The 22,031-nt window shown below is 39.3% G+C and overlaps 1 protein-coding gene across 1 annotated transcript in view; it reads right to left on the bottom strand.

The window, feature by feature from the left end:
* LOC124273146 (serine/threonine-protein kinase tousled-like 2) overlaps window positions 1-18,770 on the bottom strand; it is a 58,481-nt gene extending 39,711 nt beyond the window's left edge. The window contains exon 1 of the mRNA XM_046708363.1: window positions 18,300-18,770. Coding sequence (XP_046564319.1) covers window positions 18,300-18,384 — 85 coding nt within the window. The 5' untranslated portion in view covers window positions 18,385-18,770. The remainder of the gene's footprint in view (window positions 1-18,299) is intronic.
* Between the last annotated feature and the right edge of the window lie 3,261 nt (window positions 18,771-22,031).

A 22,031-nucleotide genomic window follows, 5' to 3' on the forward strand; every position in this document is an offset into this window, starting at 1 on the left:
TGTTTAAGGCCTGTTAGGGGCTGTTTAAGGCCCAATCAACAATGTTAAAGAACCATAAAAACATATAACACAGAGTGTGAGTGAGTGAGTTTAGTTTTACGCCACACTCAGCCATATTCCAGCTATATGACGGAGGTATGTAAAGAATCAAGCCTGGACCAGACAATCCAGTGATCAACAGCATGAGCATCGATCTACGCAATTGAGATACAATAACATGTGTCAACCAAGTCAGTGAACCTGACCACCAGATCCCGTTAGTCACCTTTTACGACAAGCATGGATTACTGACGATCAATTCTAACCCAGATCTTCACGTGTCTACACACCAAAATGAACAAACAAGAAGGGAGTGAGTGAGTGAGTTTAGTTTTACGCTGCTCTCAACAATATTCCAGCTATATGGCAGCGGTCCCCATCAGAGGGAGTGAGTGAGTGAGTTTAGTTTTACACCGTTCTCAGCAATATTCCAGCTATATGGCAGCGGTCCCCTCTGAGGGAGTGAGTGAGTGAGTTTAGTTTTACACCGCTCTCAGCAATATTCCAGCTATATGGCAGCGGTCCCCTCTGAGGGAGTGAGTGAGTGAGTTTAGTTTTACACCGCCTCAGCAATATTCCAGATATATGGCAGTCGGGTCCCCTGAGGGAGTGAGTGAGTGAGTTTAGTTTTACACCGCTCTCAGCAATATTCCAGCTATATGGCAGCGGTCCCCTCTGAGGGAGTGAGTGAGTGAGTTTAGTTTTACACCGCTCTCAGCAATATTCCAGCTATATGGCAGCGGTCCCCTCTGAGGGAGTGAGTGAGTGAGTTTAGTTTTACACCGCTCTCAGCAATATTCCAGCTATATGGCAGCGGTCCCCTCTGAGGGAGTGAGTGAGTGAGTTTAGTTTTACACCGCTCTCAGCAGTATTCCAGCTATATGGCAGCGGTCCCCTCCGAGGGAGCTACATTAGCTGCAGTGAGAAAGTTTCCTCTAAAAACATACCTTTACATGTTTTCCTAAATATAATGCCTTTTAGGGCAACTCACTGGCAATAAAGGCCTTTATAAGGCTAAAACTAATCTAGGGCCGGTTTAGGCTTTTTCAAGCATGTGAGAACCCTGAAATATACATGTGAGTCATTTCATTCAACATGTACTTTTATAAATCAGCCTCTGATGTCCTCCGATACATGAGGCTGTGCTGCAGTACATAGGGTAAAGAGCACATAAAACTTTCTATTATTACACAGGGATGATCATTTCACCTACGCAATACTGCCATAACACACTAGTAACAGCAGCACAAGAAGCTCCCAGTCAAGCACGCAGACAAGCACGCAGACAATCACCCAGCAACTCTCCGTGACAGATGATGACGGTGGTTGTATGTAGGACTATATAGACATATTTAAATGTATACAAGCTCGGGTGAACACAGGATTTGGAAGAGGGAACCCACGTCATACACAACTCACAGTGACCTTACCCAGGGGGGAAGTGACCCCTCAAACACACCACACAAATACACAGAGAGATACAGACGCACGCGCACACACACACACACAGAGAATATGTGTTGAACAAGATTTGTTAATCCAGAAATTTGCTAATCTGAATAACATCACTTGGTAGATCTTAACACACTCCAAACGGGCTCATTCAGCCTCATATATGGTATGCTCATCCCTCACATCCAGGCATCCCATAAACATTTTACAGGTTGTCATGCTAAAATGCATCATTAAAAATTGCATGTGGTTTTACCCCATTTTAGCAATATTCCAACAAGCAAGGAATCGAGGATCTCAAGCGTAAAGAGCGAAAGCTTCAACACTGGGCTATCTCACCAGCCCACATAAATTACAGCCCTTTTGTTTCTACCGTAGTTAGGCAATGTTCAAATGTATCATGGCAACATGTAAATTAGCAAATTAGTGATGAATATAATGACTGACTGACTGAGTTTAGTTTTCGCCGCTTTTAGCAATATTCCAGCAATATCACGGCGGGGGACACCAGAAATGGGCTTAACACATTGTGCCCATATGGGGAATCGAACCCGGGTCTTCAGCTTGACGAGCCAACGCTTTAACCACTAGGCTACCCCACCACCCCGATTAATATAATGAACACCACTCTCTGGCAGACAACCACGTCAGCTGACCACTCAACATCAGGTGCTGGGAATTCTTTCTCATTATGTACTGAAACTTTGTAAATGACACAATTCTATTGGTGAATTATTCCTCAACAAGTTAACTCTTTAGACGCCTACAGTGGTTTAATTTTACTATTAAAGTGGTAAGTTGGGTTTAATGTTGCTTTGAACATGACTCCATTTATATTACAGCCCTTCAGTTTAATGTTGAGGAAAGCAGTTGAGTGAGTGAGTGAGTGAGCGAATTTAGTTTTATGCCGCTTTTAGCAATATTCAGCAACATCATGGAGGGAGACACCAAAAAGGGCTTCACACATTGTTCCCATTTGGGGAATCAAAACCCGGGTCTTTGGCATGACAAGTGAATGCTTTAACTACTAGGCTACCCCACCGCCCACTGCAGGTCTTAGGATATGGCGCTGACAATCCCAGAAACATTCTCGGACCAGGAGTGCGTCAGTCACACGTATACAACCACCCCACCCCCATTTTCTATCTGCGTGTTCTGCACACAAAGCATTTTGTGTTCTGAGAACAAGTAACCGAAAAACCGATTTTCCCCAAGGAAACAACAAAATAGAATAAAGTTTCTTTCTGCTAATTGGACTTGTGAATGATAGCAACATGCTCTGAAATGCAAGGAAATTACGTCTAAATTTCACACAAAAGATTCTTTGGGCTATGCCATTTAGGAACGTAAAGTTTTATTCCTACCGCGAACACTGGAGTTTTGACTTACAATCATAAATGTTGTCAGATTTGAGAAAGAATACACGAAGGTAAGATTATTGATATCATTGTAATTGTTACATCCTGGTCATCAAGGACACCACAATGGTTTGCAGATCACTGTGACATCATCGATTACCAACATGTTTCATACCCCTGATGTCTCCCAGGGAAATATGGCTTCCCTTCAATGAAACCATATTTCCTGTATAGACCAGTTTTGATTCATAAACAGGGCTTATTCTTCCAAGAAATATGATTTTCTACAAAAATGAAACAATATTTCAGGTTCCTTGTTTCCATAAATATATACACATATTTCTTGATTAAGGAAACTAAAGCCGAGGTTTGTGTTTCTGTGTAATGGTAATCTGACAAGAGTTTATCCGTAAACGATCCCCTGAAGTCTGGATAGTGGAGCCAACCTCAGTCAGTGTTCCCGTTCTCCGGTAATTACCGGATTTTTACCGATAAAAATTGTGAAGATCCGGTATTTTCAACTGCCGCCGGTAGCTAGCCGCCGCCGGTAAATTTTGTATTGCTTAAAGTTGCCATTTATCAAATAATGCTATTCTGAACATATTAAGGAAGAAATCTCTACCTATAACGCATGAAATTATGGAACTTTTGGACGCATCGCGGCTAGGTTATGACCCGTGACAAATATGCTTCATGTATATATTTTAGCATTAAACATCGCCAGGTCCGGAAAGCTGAAGATTGAGGTGCTACACTACCCGGCAGAGCACCAAGATGTCAGTTGTCAGTGACTTGACTTACATTACATGATCGCACATCAAAACATGGAAAATAGTAATTTTATATGTACAACTTTTATGAATGTTGTTGATTTTATTCAAATTAGTTTATTCAATTTATTTAATGAATTCCTCAAACATGGTTACTTTTGCTCTTTGACAATGTTATTGTGGACCCGCCGTCAAAGCATGTGTCCCAGAATCGCTTGTTTTTCAACTCGTGAAATGCAGGTTGAAATTCACCACAAGGTATATAAACACTAATTATTTGCACATTTCACAGTCATTTAGATAGCGAATGACATTCTGAAACACATTTATCAGTCCTGTCAGTTCTGTGCACATCATGTACTAAAACATTTCAGTCCATATCAGCAGTATTTACACAAGTCCCCAACTGCTGATCCTCATTTAGACATAAAAGCAGAGTTTTTCCAATACATCATACAGGCATCATACTTCCATGGATTTATCTACATCGCTCAGGCACCAATATTCGGTTCCACAGAAGCTAATGTAATTCATGTTACAGCTTTGTAAGATGGTATTTCATTGTCAATAGGATAATATCAAAATGGAAGATTCTTTTATCCTGTATGTATACAATTGCATTTAATTCATCTTAAAATACATGTGAACTCAACAAAATGAGTTTTTGTAAAAAAACATAATAACAATCGTGTGCATACCATTGCATTGTACTGAATTCCAATTGTATACATACAAAAAAAAACCAAAACATTTTACTATAATTTGTCTGCAATGGGCACCTAATCCTCCATATATCTCTGACTTCACCCATTTCACTTGTCTGTCATACAGGCCATGAAACAAATATATCCAAGAAAGCCCATACAAGTCTAGAATGTGTGGCAAGTGTAGATTTCTAGTTCCTGAAAATGAAGAAAGTCACTGGGTTCCTTTTCATTATATGTTATGATTATTTCTTGTGAACCGTCTTTTTGCTGTAAAATATGTTCATTTCAGAGACTAGATGTTAGTGTAACTTCCCTCCATCCACACAATTTCCAATAAAGCTGTTAAGGCCAACTGTCTCTATAATGGTAGAGATACTTCCTGTAAATCAACGCATGTACTTCCTGTACCACATTCACCATATTAAATGCACCCCTGCTAATGGCTCTCTTTTTAGATTAGAATCAAACTATCACAGGACCCTGTCATGCCAAAGGGGTGGACCTCCAACAATTTTCAAAAAGTCCATATAAGAGATCAAGAAAGGTATAAAATTCAGGCTATTAGACCATAAAAAACCCATAAGCTCTATCCCTGACCAAACAGCATCCAGTCCAATTCTGTTGTCTTTCAGCACCTACAAACTAACAAACACAACCAATACATTTGTTCCCCTTCATTTCTCCAGGAAAGTCTACCAAGCTGTCAGGCTTCATGTTTTGATAAAGAAAAAATTGAAAAACGTAAATCACAATGCCTCCACTTCAGTTTTTTTTTAAATTCTGGATAAATCTAATAATTACTTTCATGTGTCTTACACGTTGTAAATATTTGCCAGAGCTTGCATAGGGATGATGTTCACAAGAAGTAATAATTAAATATTTTTCATACGCTATTTCTTCAGCATGATTAATGCTTTGTGGGCCATACTGGATAAAGAGGCAGCACATTTAGCTTATACTTAGCTTTGTTTCTGAGAAACAGTAAATCAAGCTCCAACTGCCACGTTGGTCTTAACCGGAGTAACAAGACAATTAAATTGAAAAGTGTTACCATAGCAACCACTATGCAGGAGTTAAAGTATACATAATTGTTAAGCCACTGACTCAACATCACACGTCTATTTCTAATTTCTGAGTCAGTGAGTGTGAGACATATGACTTTCAAAAATATTTTTGGAAAATGGTAACATCCTCAACGATTCTGGAAAAAGGTGCAAATTGTAAAATATCACCTTTTTGGAAACATGTATGTTATGACCTCTTGGGGGATGGGGGTTCCTTGAAACATTAACATTTCACATCAGGGGTATGGCAAAGATCCCTTCTATTTATGCTCAATCTAAAACTTACCTCTACAATCCATGTTCACAAAATAGCAAAAATCCATTGAACAAAATCAGTAAGATTTCTAAGCTCTACTATGTCAGGTGACCCAACAGAATGCTGGCAAGTCTGATCTTGTCCCCCACACCTAATCACAGAGGTAATGCTGTCAACCCAGGGTGTGCAGCATATTTCTATTGTCTTACCTGGACTCTTGAAAGAAGCTTAATTGTCCAACAAACTGCTAATTGCTTCTGTGATCAGTTGACCGTCACTGAGTCAGGTTTTATTCACACATCAGTGCGAAGCTAAGCCTATTGACCAAAATGGCTGATGGATAAGTCTGTATTGGAATTGTTGCTGAGTTCCAGGTTACTAAGAGACTTGAAGATGCAGTCGTCTTTTTAGTTAATTCCTTAATTCCTCTGATGCAACGTTCAACATTAACGTGAACAGGTACTGTGTGTTTTGAGCATTTATGAGTCCCTCCTGGATTGAGTGGTTGCAGAATAAATCGCGGAAATACCCTTTTGATGCAGAAAGATGTCTTGTCCGTGGAAAACGCATTTTTATGCAGAATATCTGCAGAATTTCTCATTTTTCTGCCGTGGAATTGACTTATTTTGAAAGTTAAATCAAGACTGACTCTCAACCGAAATGAAAAGTAGGGGTAAATATCAAAAGTATAACTGACTATACAAAAACAAACTGAGACATTTGTTATAACGATATTTTCAAAATATTCATGAATAAAGATGATTCATTCATAAAATAATCTTTGCTTAAGCACCATACAATAATATTATTTGAATCTGACAATGCAATTATGTTGACAAAATACATCTTTTTGAAGATAAAATTATATCATTTTGTTGTTTTAACTGCAGAATTTTGAACAATGGGATGCAGAATCCAGGGACTGATTTATACGAGATGCGTTGACTATTATTAGCAACAGATCCAATCACATCATGTCACCACTCCACCCCATCGTATCCACCCTAAATTCAAGCTGGGGGGGATCACACACAGGCAACGCTTTAGTTTTACATACTTCCAGGAAGGCAAAGTTTGGTGCACTCTGAAGTTTCTAGTTGTAATACTTGTGTTTATGTAAGGGATTACGATAGATTGACGGTGTGCAACTGACCTGGGCTCAACCGATACAATCAGTGAACTTCATTCTTCAATACACTGACAATCATCACAACCACTGACAATCATCACAACCACTTACAATGATAATTTGTTATGTACATTTTTTTAAACCAATAGAGATATAAATATAAAGGACCAAAGATATTTTGCAATATTACATTTGTTTTGACTTTTATCTACAAAACTGTGAGTGTATGTCAACACGAGGAAGGTACCTGACATATGGCGTAATCAGGCTGCAGAATGTGGGGTAAGGAAGCAAAATGAAGTCAGGTCACCTAATCTGCCACAGATAGCTAGCGCTGATAATAACAAGTGTTTTATATCAGTCCAGTGTCACCTGCGTTAGAAACTGGAAGTGCTGGCATTTATTTACATGCATTTGGTGATGTATATTAGGTTTGAAATACTCATACCAAAAGACATGCCATCCGTCAATGGTTAATCAAGTATCAATACATTACTTACACAACAGAAAATGTTAAGAAGTCTTTCCATCACAGATTATAACATGAACCTGATGGTGTCCAAAATATTCAACCTGACTGGGTCCCTAGATTCAACCTGATTGGGTCCTTAGATTCAACCTGATTGGGCCCTTTGATTCAACCTGATTCAGTCCCTAGATTCTACCTGATAAGGTCCCTAGATTCAACCTGTTTGGGCCCTTTGATTCAACCTGACTGGGTCCCTTGATTCAACCTGACTGGGTCCCTAGATTCAACCTGATTAGGTCCTTAGATTCAACCTAAATTGGGTCCCTAGATTCAATCTAGAAGGGGCTCTTGATTCAACCTGACTGGGTCCCTAGATTCAACCTGATTAGGTCCCTAGATTCAACCTGATTGGGTCCCTAGATTCAATCTAGCAGGGGCCCTTGATTCAACCTGACTGGGTCCCTAGATTCAACCTGATTGGGTCCCTAGATTCAATCTAGCAGGGGCTCTTGATTCAACCTGACTGGGTCCCTAGATTCAACCTGATTAGGTCCCTAGATTCAACCTGATTGGGTCCCTAGATTCAATCTAGCAGGGGCCCTTGATTCAACCTGACTGGGTCCCTAGATTCAACCTGATTAGGTCCCTAGATTCAACCTGATTGGGTCCCTAGATTCAATCCCTAGCAGGGCTCTTGATTCAACCTGACTGGGTCCCTAGATTCAACCTGATTAGGTCCCTAGATTCAACCTGATTGGGTCCCTTGATTCAACCTTATTGGGTCCCTAGATTCATTGGGTCCCTTGATTCAACCTGATTAGGTCCCTAGATTCAACCTAATTGGGCACCTAGATTCAACCTGACTGGGTCCCACAATCCAACAGGATTGGGTCCCTTGATTCAACCTGATTAGGTCCCTAGATTCAACCTAATTGGGCACCTAGATTCAACCTGACTGGGTCCCTAGATTCAACCTGATTAGGTCCCTAGATTCAACCTGATTGGGTCCCTAGATTCAACCTGACTGGGTCCCTTGATTCAACCTGATTAGGTCCCTAGATCCAACCTGATTGGGCCCTTGATTCAATCTGACTGGGCACCTAAAATCCAACATGATTAGGTCCCTTGATTCAACCTGATTGGGTCCCTTGATTCAACCTGACTGGGTCCCTTGATTCAACTTAGCTGGGCCCTTGATTCAACCTGATTGGGTTTCTTGATTCAACCTGATTGCGTACCTAGATTCAACCTGAGTGGGTACCTAAATTCAACCTGACTGGGTCCCTAGATTCAATCTAGCAGGGGCCCTTGATTCAACCTGACTGGGTCCTTACATTCAACCTGATTGGGTCCCTAGATGCAAACTGATTGGGTCCCTAGATTCAATCTAATTGGCTCCCTGATTCAACATGATTGTGTCCCTGATTCAACCTGACTGGATCCCTGATTCAACCTGACAGGATCTTTTGATTAAACTTAGCTGGGCCCTTTGATACAAACTGATTGGGTCCTTAGATTCAATCTAGCAGGGTCCCTTGATTCAACCCGGCAGTTCCCCTTGCTTCAACCTTATGAATTCCCTGGATTCATCCCAATGGGCTATCTACATTTAACAGGGTCATATCAGTATCTTATGAATACAATCACAATATACTATCTGTCATTATTGAGCAACAAGCCATTTAGTCAACACTGCAACATACACCTTGCAACAACATGATGACTAGTAAGTAGAACATCGGAGTGTTAGGTGTCCAGCAAATACTATAAACATACTAGTTTTTAGAACATCGGAGTGTTGGGTGTCCAGGAAATACTGTGCACATTTTTCGCTTGGTGCAAATTTCGCGGAATTGGCAGTTTAGATTACATCGCACGGTCAGTTATTGCCGGCACTGCCAGGTGTCTCTTAGGCCTTACAAAGCACCAACCCCCAAGATACCTGGACCTCCAGATCCAAATGATTGCAAAGATGGCACTGAGGCTGAAGTCGTAATCGCGAATAAATAAAATACCCTTATTTTACCCCGTTCCATGTGCGTACAACTTACCACATTCATGAGGGTCCGTATAATTTTAGTGTTGATTATACATATTTTACATTTATAGAGCAAAAACTGTAATTAAAATTACACTAGGTTATATTTCTTTGGGTTAAATAATAGTTCTCTGTATTATATTTTACTGATGACTGCGTCAGAATTCATCCCGTTATATTATTGTGCATGTTTGAACTTGTTTGCCGGGAAATTTGTGCACAGCTTATTGCTATTTGTGACTCAAATACACACGGTAATCTTAATCTTAATTAATTTATAGAGTAAAAACTGTAATTAAAATTACACAATGCTAGTATATCTTTCGTTGGGTTAAATAATAGTGTTCTGTATTATATTTTACTGATGACTGCGTCAGCTGATTGCTATTTCCGGCTCAAATACACACGGTAATCTTAATCCCTGTAAATAATACAATGAAGGAATCAAAGGTTTATTTGCTGTGTACAAATTTTCGCGGTAAACTATTTTTTAATAAAACCAGCGCGATATATAATACGTTTACAGGAGATCATGTAATCGGAGTGTTGGGTGTCCAGCAAATAGATCATGTAATCAGTGTAATGGGTGTCCAGCAAATAGATCATGTAATCAGTGTAATGGGTGTCTAGCAAATAGATCATGTGTCCAGCAAATAGATCATGTAATCAGTGTAATGGGTGTCCAGCAAATAGATCATGTAATCAGGGTGCTGGGTGTCCAGCAAATAGATCATGTAATCAGTGTAATGGGTGTCCAGCAAATAGATCATGTAATCAGAGTAATGGGTGTCTAGCAAATAGATCATGTAATCAGGGTGTTGGGTGTCCAGCAAATAGATCATGTAATCAGAGTGTTGGGTGTCCAGCAAATAGATCATGTAATCAGTGTTGGGTGTCTAGCAAAAATCATGTAATCAGTGTAATGGGTGTCCAGCAAATGATCATGGTGTCCAGCAAATAGATCATGTAATCAGGGTGCTGGGTGTCCAGCAAATAGATCATGTAATCAGAGTAATGGGTGTCTAGCAAATAGATCATGTAATCAGTGTGATGGGTGTCCAGCAAATAGATCATGTAATCAGTGTAATGGGTGTCCAGCAAATAGATCATGTAATCAGGGTGCTGGGTGTCCAGCAAACAGATCATGTAATCAGAGTAATGGGTGTCTAGCAAATAGATCATGTAATCAGGGTGCTGGGTGTCTAGCAAATAGATCATGTAATCAGTGTAATGGGTGTCCAGCAAATAGATCATGTAATCATGTAATCAGGTGTAGATCATGTAATGGCTGGGTGTCTAGCAAACAGATCATGTAATCAGAGTAATGGGTGTCTAGCAAATAGATCATGTAATCAGAGTGCTGGGTGTCTAGCAAACCAGATCATGTAATAGATCATGGGTGCTGTGGTAGCAAATAGATCATGCAAATGGGTGTCTAGCAAATAGATCATGTAATCAGGGTGCTGGGTGTCTAGCAAATAGATCATGTAATCAGGGTAATGGGTGTCTAGCAAATAGATCATGTAATCAGGGTGCTGGGTGTCTAGCAAATAGATCATGTAATCAGAGTAATGGGTGTGTCCAGCCAGCAAATGGGTGATAGATCATGTAATCAGAGTAATGGGTGTCTAGCAAATAGATCATGTAATCAGGTAATGGGTGTCTAGCAAATAGATCATGTAATCAGGGTGCTGGGTGTCTAGCAAAAAGATCGTGTAATCAGGGTACTGGGTGTCTAGCAAACAGATCATGTAATCAGAGTAATGGGTGTCTAGCAAATAGATCATGTAATCAGGGTGCTGGGTGTCTAGCAAATAGATCATGTAATCAGGGTGTTGGGTGTCTAGCAAATAGATCATGTAATCAGGGTACTGGGTGTCCAGCAAATAGATGATTTAATCAGGGTGGTAAACAAATAGATCATTTAATCAGAGTAATCCTACAGTGGATTCCTTCAGTGAGTGCAGGTTGTCCAGTTGTTGTCAGGCTGTCAACACTAAAGGAAGTGGGGAATGGAACTTATTCCTGCTGTAAATCATGCAAGCACCCTACCCACAGGCCTAACCAAAAAATAGAACTAACCATTTTCCCACAAGCAAATGACAACTAGGGAAATGTCAAAATCATCCTGGGGACACACAGAATGTAAACATTGTAAGGGGGATCCTTCTGTTATCATTAATAAAAATACATGTTTATACGGTGCTCTAGAATAATTAAAACTTGTACTAACCCCCAGCCAAAATGTGTGGAAGCATGATACAGAGAGTGTGACAATGTCAATCACACAACTGTCCAGCAGGTGCTTGAGGTCCATCACGATCTGATGGGGATCAGGTCTATTAATAGACTATGATGCCTACAGGCACTGTGAGCTGGAGTATGTGACAGAGACACAAACACACTGTGTGTAGGTGGCGATACACACTTTGGTCGATAGACGATGTTTTTCACAGCTGACATTCTTTGGCATATGTAGAGTGAGTGAGTGAGTTTCAGTTTAATGCTTCTAGAACTGGTACCTAATGGACATCTACATCAAGGTGGCAAATTAATTGGTTTTTGGTTGTCAATAAAACCTATGACTAGCACCACACACAATAGTGGCATGTCTGCCGGCAACGGCAAAAATACAGCCCTACTATTTGAGCTACTCAGGATGCAAAAGTGACTTGTTTCATACCTCTAACAGCAACACTCTGACAATACTGTTGTGGTGGCGTGTGGTCCTGTGCACAGAGCTCAGGTCACAAATCAGTTGACGTTAAGCAACGTTGAGCTCAGACAGTCCTTGGATGGGTGACCGTGTTTGGCAACTTGACTCCTGAGAGTTTATAGGACTTCGGTCCTGCCCCACAACGAAACACATTTAACTCATGTGGTCTCACCTTAGGCAAGCGAGTTTGTTCAAAATTGTCTCTGTTCACCCAGCAGAAAGTGGGTACCCAGTGGGACAAGTCATGAGACTAATAACCTTCTAGCACCTCACAGCTTGGGTTATCCAGAGTAATAATGTGTCAGCACATTGACCATGCACAAGTTAGTGGAAAAGGCGTTATAAATGGCCACTATTATTATTAGAAAAAGAAATTTCTTCACACATTGTAACATGTACGTATACTGACATGGCAAGCAAACACTAGTTGAAAAATAATACAATCTAGACAAGTCTAGTTGGTGTCTCTCAAAGGCTAGTTATTTCACCCATAGTGTAAAATGAGCTTTCATCTTGCTAGGTATGACCAGTAGTATCTACCCCTGATTCAGCTGCCTGCTTTATGACTCCACAGAGAAGGAGTATAGGATCTGTTTCACATCTTCCTGTAGCATTAAACAAGGGCTAAGTAGTGCTCCCAATTAGGCCAATCGTTGACTAGGAGGCTTCTTCCAACCTCAATTATTGAAATCTAGGGACCTGCTAAATCTTTACCTAACATTAGGACAGGGACAGACAAGGACTGTCAGGATATATTTTGAACAATGTATCGATTTGTAACTGATGGAAGCAGATGTTCACCAAGCGAATGAAATGCACGACTCAACATATGTTTAGTAATGTGTTCTGTTTCAAGAGTTATGTTGGTTCAACTTTCACTACAACATTGATAAAAAAACATTACAATTACTGTCCTGATTGAAATAATACATGTTTAGTAGTAATGGTGAGAATTAAAATATAAACAATTTCTGAAGTAGTCCTTTGAATGTCATGTCCTGTTCAAAATGAATCATGTGTTCACTGTGGAGCATTGAACAGATGTGGAGAAGAGTTACTTCCCTTGATATCAACAATATGGAGGCCGCTATGCTTATGCTTACTCATTAAACAACCCTTTCTCCAGCAACATAGTATCATACTGTTGTAATCAGGTATATAAATAGCAACCTAACAAGAATTTCATGTTAAGTGTTATGTGACAATGTTTCTCATCAATTTTCACATTTCCCAGTATGACATAACATACCAAAACATGCCTCATACATTCACCTTGTACTCTTAATCACAGCTCTGTATACAAAGAGAATGATAACTTAGTTTTGATTCTACCAAGTGTAAACAAGTACACAGTGAGTGAGTGAGTTAGGTGCAACACTGAATTTAACAATCAGGTGTTCACATGATCCAGAAACATACATCCATTACTCCCAAACATACAGAATGGACGTACAAAAAAATAAGCATTGCAACCTGAGGGATTCACAGCTTCCTATAACATCAGTATTTACAAAATCTTAGGATTCAGTACAATATGCCATTTCATTACTTTACATGAAAATATTATTTCCTTTGTAAGGTCATATTAACCTCTAGTTTTGAAGGTCACAGTAAAACCTTTAAAATATTGTTAGCCTAATGTCAGAAGAAAACAACAAGTGATACAGGTCTTATAAATCCCCCACCCCTTTGATGAAAACCATGAGCACAGTAAATACATGATACGTTTTATGGAACTTCATGAGCAAAGTGTTCACTAAAAATCATGATCAGGACTCAAACCTGGGATTTTAAACCAAGAGGATCCTTGCACAGTTAAGGCACGTAACTCTGAACGGCAAACATCAGCACCTCAGACCCAACATTCTTATCAGTCGGTACTAGATCCACCCAAGGGACTGTAACAGAAAGTGATAAGTTTTCAAATAATAATTGAAAAATGAAATAATTTCATCTAACGTCTAGATGTTATTGTGCTAATATTATAATAATAGCTTGTACTGGACAAACAACTGAACATAAACACGATCCTCCTGTCTACTTTGTGCCAGGACTTTGACAGTGTGTAATGATGGCAAATATGCAGTGATTCACAGTTTTCATAATCCATAATGAAACTAGTCGTGGTCCAATTAATTGAAATAATCGAAGATGAGTCGCTGTGACGAAATGACCAAGCAATCGATCATGTTTTCTCATAATCGAACATAAACAATTTTGGAACTCTTGTTTGCATTAACAATATGTTTCACAAGGTTGGTTTTGTCTGTTACACTTCAGAAGCACTACAAGCTCGTTCCAAGTCATGACTAAATTTATCTTAAAGACTCCAGGAAAATGTCCCTCACATACTAGTCATCCCTTAAAGAACCCGTAAGAACTACCGGTTTTTTCTCTATTGTTTGGTACATTAAGAAGCATAACCAGTAAATTTGATAAATGGCGCTAACCAATTATTTTCGATGATTGATTGGTTGTAATGAACCAATCATCAACTATGAGATATTAACCAATTCCCAACCCTCATTCCACTCACTTCCTCACTGCCGGCACCTATCAACGTGATCCCAAGACAAATAACAGGTTTCACATCTTCTTCCACAACTAAGGACACAGGGACAGTGCTGTCTAGTCCTTTCAACATATGCGATATCTGGGATTACACTTTCTTAGTAGTTTTAAGTTCAAAATGTGTGACAAAATGGGTATCAGCTCGCGCCATGAGTTATAAAGTAAAGGGCACTAGTGCTGTCGCCATGAGTTATAAAGTAAAGGGCACTAGTGCTGTAGTAGCCATGAGTTATAAAGTAAAGGGCACTAGTGCTGTCGTCATGAGTTATAAAGTAAAGGGCACTAGTGCTGTCGTCATGAGTTATAAAGTAAAGGGCACTAGTGCTGTCGTCATGAGTTATAAAGTAAAGGGCACTAGTGCTGTCGTCATGAGTTATAAAGTAAAGGGCACTAGTGCTGTCGTCATGAGTTATAAAGTAAAGGGCACTAGTGCTGTCGTCATGAGTTATAAAGTAAAGGGCACTAGTGCTGTCGTCATGAGTTATAAAGTAAAGGGCACTACCATGCTAAAGTCGCACTAGTGCATGAGTAATAAAGTAAAGGGCACTAGTGCTGTCGCCATAAAGAGCACTTAAAGTCAGGGCAGGGCACTAGTGCTGTCGCCATGAGTTATAAAGTAAAAAGGGAGTGCTGTGGAGTCATGAGTTATAAAGTAAAGGGCACTAGTGCTGTCGCCATGAGTTATAAAGTAAAGGGCACTAGTTATAAAGTAAAGGGCACGAAAAGCTGTCGTCATGAGTAATAAAGTAAAGGGCATGAAGTAAAGCACTAGTGCTGTCGCCATGAGTAATAAAGTAAAGGGCACTAGTGCTGTCGTCATGAGTTATAAAGTAAAGGGCACTAGTGCTGTCGTCATGAGTTATAAAGTAAAGGGCACTAGTGCTGGAGTTATAAAGTAAAGGGCACTAGTGCTGTCGCCTGAGTTATAAAGTAAAGGGCACGAGTGCTGTCGTCGTGAGTTATAAAGTAAAGGGCACTAGTGCTGTCGTCATGAGTTATAAAGTAAAGGGCACTAGTGCTGTCAACATGAGTTATAAAGTAAAGGTGACATCATTGGCACAGTCACATTATCAAGAAATATTCAGTCAGAAAAAATGACCACTGTCCCAACTCAAACAAGATTTCACCTTTGGAACTAACAGACTGTATACATATCATCCTGAACTATAATACTCCACGTCTGATAGGAATGTTCTTATCTTTCCATGACACAAAAAACAGATACTCGTATATGTGAAGATCACACTCAAATACAAACACATGTCTGATTATCCAAACAAACATAGAGCAGTGCAATAGTCTACAATGTATTGGACACTATTTGTCATGACATATATTTCCAACTGTCATTCAAATAATGAATAATGCAATTTAGGCTGTTTGGGGGAATTGTCAATGCTTTTTATTTTCAGGTGTTGACATTCTAAATAGATATATATTGGCACTGCTACAGGGGCTGTGGGGTAGCCTAGTGGTTAAAGTGTTCGGTCATCACGCTTAAGACCCAGGATCAATTCCCCACATGGGTACAATGTGTGAAGCCCATTTCTGGTGTCCCTCACTGTGATATTGCTGAAATGTTTCTAAAAGTGGTGTAAATCTAAACTCACTCACTCATTTTTCTGCTACATCACATTATGGTGAAACACAAACAGATTGTTAATGGATGAAAATAATTCACATTATGAATCCAAGAAAACACACCCATGTATGGCTGTTCTGAATCACTGAAACTAATCAACAATGTGGCTTGCATGTTCCCCACAGAAGATCCCAATAACGATCATTTCCATACCAGTAAGAAATATACATATCCGAAGGATCAGTTTTGTTTTACTTTAACTTTAAACCACATCCATAAAAGCCTAAGGGCTTCTGTGCATGTGCAATGATGTATCAATAAAATACTCAGAGAATAATAAAGCATATGATTCTGTGCCAGGATACATATCGCCACTAGGGAAAGTCTATAGCCAATGGTTGTTTTTCCTCCCCGAAGCTAGCTATTTCACATTCCTCACTAGTTCTAAAAAACCTGCGGACAAATCAGTTGTAACAATGTATCATCAGACAGGTACCCCCTTGTACATGGTTTAGAAAACCCCTCCATAATAACTGACATAAATGACTGATATATAAACAGACCAATACAGTCTGTGTTGCTGTCAAAATATGGCCATCTTGTGGTGGTGTTTGTGATCAGACCTACATAAAACATGATATTGTTGGTTTGGGTAACAATCAATATGAATTCTGCATCACAGTAATAGATACATTATACATAGCACATATTCACGGAAGACTTCAAACTGCATGGCAAAGATAGATCCAACATAAATACCAACACCTTTCACCAACCCAAACTCCAGTATCCTTGACAATCAATTTACAGGTTTCTACTGATACTGATAATGTATGAAGAATGGATGAAATTTCCAGAAATATGCCACATCAAAACACATATAATCACATAACAAACCATGTCCACTACCTATTGTTAAACTGTCAATGTCACGACTTTTTAGTGTTTTTTCTACCGCAAAATGAGTTTGTCAGATAATATTTTTCCGGAAGCTTCAAAGGGAAGGGTCTATATTCACAATGAATGATCCCTCATTCATCAACACCATTCACTAACCTGACAGTCACTCATTCAACTAACATGCTCCAAGTAGTGTGGTCTAAAAAATTCAGACATGTTGTCTATAAATTCTGTGATGATATAAGGGTCCTGATATTGATTGTTGAAACGAGGTCTGTCACTGATGGAGTCTGTAGGAACAAATTGCTGAATCATTAGGAATTGTGGGTGTCATGTCATGTAACATCACAGTCGTCATGCCAACAACATGTAATGTTCTACAGGTGTATATATCAACAAGAGGCATTTATCCATCACTTCTAAACAAATATTTCAATGGCCAAAATAATTTTGTCATATAGATCTACAGTCAATGCAGAATCAGTGTTTAACCAGTTTTTGATGAGATATTGGAATATTTCTTTCAAACATATAAATAATAATTTTGTTTTGTATTTGATGTTCTTGGTGAGTGTACCTTCACAAAATCTGAAGCAAATCAGTAATACTTTGATTGAAGTGCAAGGTCAGCAATAGCCTAAATAATGTCCATGAACAGCTGACTGATCTTGTAACTGCCTTCTAGCTGAATCAAGTGCAGTCCTGGAATGCTGTTAATTTATCACCTGTCAAACTGCATGTCACATGTAAGGAATATCATATCCAACATGAATACTCCAGAAGTGGAAATGGACTCTCAGTGCCCTAACGAACAAACATGGCAGAGGTCCACAACACTGTGTTGACACACGAGTGCAACCTACGGCAAGATTCTGCCAAACACAAGTCAACAATTTACACCACTGACGTCACCATAAACAATATGGCATTTAGATTTAAGAATTAAATGTTCTGCCCTCCGTGGCAACTAGTTGCTGTGAAAATGCGCTAGTGCTGTAACAAAATGGCAGACGGATGTATCAACTTAGGCTTGTCACCAGGTTCTCGGGTAAATTAATTGGCATCCGATAATACTGGCAAGATGGACTGTAAGGAAATTTTCACCAAATTTGGATACTGGCGCTATAAAAGGGCGATCTTCTTATTCCATGGGGGGTATATAAACAAAATAAATGGTCACATTTATAGCAAATATATCCACTGTGACATATAATCTCTGATCTGGGAAATAATTGCCCCACGATTTACCTTGGCCGCGAGTTTGTACCGATGAATTTCCACTAGAGCTGTTTGTGGTCCAAGATGGCGGTCCCCAAGTGTTCCCGCTAGACATTCCTTGCAAACAAACTGGAAATTCACCTTTATGGCACGCGATGGCCAAGGATCTGTCCTTTCAATCTTTGCTTCGATGATTAAACATTTTTTCTAGTTTTGCAAAAACGCGATTGCATTAAATGTACGTGTAAAAGATGGTGGTCTCTCACGGCTAACTTTGTTGATGTTAGGGCACGTGACGTCATCCACCGTAGCCGTATTCCCAAGCACGCCAATGCGGCGAGGGGAGAAGATGTCGCTTGTTCCCGTGTCTCCAGAATCAGAATTTACAAGGGTCAACACTCTACACCATCAACACTGAAAATGCGCCTTACAAAGTATGCCAGTCCTTGGTCACGATAGCGGTAGCAATCGGTTGTTCTCGGATGTTTCCGGTGGGGGATGCCCTTCGTCAAAGGGATTCCCGCCCTGACATCAAAGCTGGTTGCCTAACAACTTCAACCCCCTGGAAGCATCAAAGTTTTTCAAAGATATTTCTTCATTGGTGTCACTATTCAATATTTTAACATTCGTTTTAGTGTAACTATAGCACGATGTGACAGATCTCATTGAAGCAGGTTCGGGCCATGTGACCTCACGTGAACTCTTACTAAACTCAAAGGTAAGTATATATCTACAAGTATAGGTCAACTTGTTTCGTGGTCAGCGACATATAGCCTTAATTATAATCATGCCTTATTATTTTATACATATAATTGCTGTAAATGATCAATTGCATATGAATTAATTAATATTAAGGTAATTATCACACTAAGAGAGATAGATTCCATGTGATTCCAAGGCATACAGCTATATGTGTGTTAATGAAGAAAACGTATGTAGCTTAAAGAAAGACCACCTCTTTTTACATAACAGGGCTAGATTTTAAGAGCATTTTCTACATACGGGCACCTAGCTCCCGCCAAAATAAGCCGAGGTGACGCAAAAACAGGCGAGATCGCATTACACATAGTTAACTTAACGTCTTCACGGCTCTCATCAACCGTCTGGCTAACCTAAGAATATAAATGGGTTAAACATGGGCAAGTATGCCTTGTCCCTAAAAGACGAGGATGAGGTAACAAAAATGATAACTGCTGTCACTGTAATATTGACATTTATTAAAACTGTGAAAATATATACCAATTTAAACTTTTTGTAGTGGATATACCGGGAGGATTTGTGGTATTTGAAATCCTGTAATTTTCCACCCTTCTATTCTCAGGCAAAGTGGAGTGCACTCGGAGACGCGCTGCGCTATTTAGAAATCTTGGGGTTTTTTCCCCTGTCGATAAGCGACAACCATTGTCACTCAGCCTGCAATTGAAGAGGCAAGCACTTAACACGCGTACAGAACCTTGTTCACGCGCCGCACGTACACTCGTGACATCACAAGCACCTGTTGGTATAGTGAACCAGTATGACGTCACTATCAGTATCTTATGACGTCACAACTCATATCTTGATATCTGCGATTCTCTTTATATACCCCCCATGGAATAAGAAGACAGAAGAAGTAATATATGTTATTAAGTAAGACAGATACCTTTTGAAATTCCTGAAGAAGAAAAACAAAATGCACCTTGATAATTCCATTTACCGGGTAAAATCCATTGTTCCTTATAACAATCATTTATGTGAAATCATATATATCAGTAAATATTCTTCTCTGAAACTGATACGGGATGAAACATAGACGAGCTTTATTTATAGATATCACTTTTTCATCATATCATTATAACAATTATTAAAATAATTGTGATATCCGCCAGTTTTGAGTATGTCAATGAAATCCACTGAATTCAATCTGGATGTGGTCAGAAAATCTTCCGTTTCATGGTGCATTGTTTCTCAAGGTCAATCGTCCGCCTGATGACGGAGCTAATCAATATACCACGCTCACACTGCCTGTAGATAGTGCAGCACATGTTGTCTTGTACACGTATACTGGGGGGCCTGACCTTTAGCACAACTGTAACATGCAATGAATATTGTAGCATCTGTATGAAGGATCTCGCCACCACACCGCCATGTTGATCATATCACTCCTGGCGTGGTGGTTAAACCGTGTCCTGTTTTCAGCCTCTTGCTTCTTATAACCAAATATCAACAATTGATACTTTATTTAGGAATATATCTGTTAAGATGTCCGTTTTCATCCATGCGTTAGAATATGTGTAATTTATTCATAAAGGCTTGTGCGTTCGTCCACGTATTTCAAGCCGTGCAGCTACAGGCAGGTGTTGTATATTTGATCCCCCGCTTGTCTGTATCGTTAAATCAATTGGCCATAGTTGTTTCTGCGTATACAGTGAGAGTCAAATGAAACTACACCCTTTTTCTGCAACTGAACATTTATAGAAATGTTAAATTTGATTCTGTCTATCTATCCATCACTCATCCCCGCAACAATTTATGTAGGAACTAATCTGTGGACAGGTCATTTTGTGTAACAGTAAACTCAATAAAGGCTGGGTTCAGCTACCGTATTTGATATGTTAATTTGTGCGGATTATACAAAACAAATTATCCCTCAAATTTATTGATTTATAGAAAAGTTGTCGATTACTACACTTTGCTTTACTTGCTTTTCAAAAGTTTTGAATTATATTACACTTGAATTAATAAAACCATGTAGAAGGTTTCTTTGTTTGATCAATGAGTGCCAGTGCAGTGCGTTCTCCGGAGACAATACCGCTAAAGTAAGATATTCTCAAACATGTAATTAAACGCACAGAGAGGTATAGTTTCTTATGCTTCTCAATTAACTGGGTTTGTTGCTGACATTTGTATTAATATATCGCAATTATTTAAAAACACATAACTTTTTCCTTCCGCCGAGAATTGAAGTATTATTAAAAATTGTGTCAGGGAAAAGCAAACAACCCGACGTCATTACAGAGCTTTCGTTAAATGTGTAATTTTCGTTTTACCATTACTTATATAAGAGATGCTGTTTGTTTTGGTTTTGGTTTTTTAAAATTTTGATGAGTATCCTTATGCATGGCCAGGGAAAGAAATCCCATAAGTGCATAATAACATTATAATCAGCTCCTGATTTCACCATATACTCTTGTAAAGAAATCATGTGTTATTGATCATGTGGAGGGTTTTGTTATTGTGAAATCCGCGCCGCACGGAGACATGTTTCAATCATATTAAACAACGTTTACTTTGACGTAGTCTGTGTCTCTATTTAAACATGAGGCTGTGGGTTAGGCAAGCAGTATAAGTGTTCGCTCGTCACGCCGAAGACGCGGGTTCGATGCTTCACATGGCTACATTTTGTGAAGTCACCTTCTGGTATTCACCACAGTAATATTGCTTGAATATTGCAGAATAGGGCGTAAATCCGTTCTTATCCGATTTAGACTTCAAGATAAACATAAAGTAAAGAAAGGGTTTATTTTAACTCTGTCTATTATAAAGGATCAACCAACACATGGGCAAATTTGTTTCTTAATGGAGCGTTATTTTATGAAATTCGAATATCGTTTAATTGATAGCCAGATTTCACTGGAATTGGCAGAATTGTTGTAACTCCTAGTTACATAACACACATTAATAATGAACGATTTGATAGAAAATGTAAAGAAAAATAATAAAATAACAATACGATAAGCTCTAGATGAACGTTAGCGCGCGTTTTACGTTGCCACCGTTTGG

The sequence above is a fragment of the Haliotis rubra genome, unplaced genomic scaffold (assembly GCF_003918875.1).
Source record: "Haliotis rubra isolate DU_JTF1 unplaced genomic scaffold, ASM391887v1 Scf177, whole genome shotgun sequence".
Lineage (NCBI taxonomy): Eukaryota > Metazoa > Mollusca > Gastropoda > Lepetellida > Haliotidae > Haliotis > Haliotis rubra.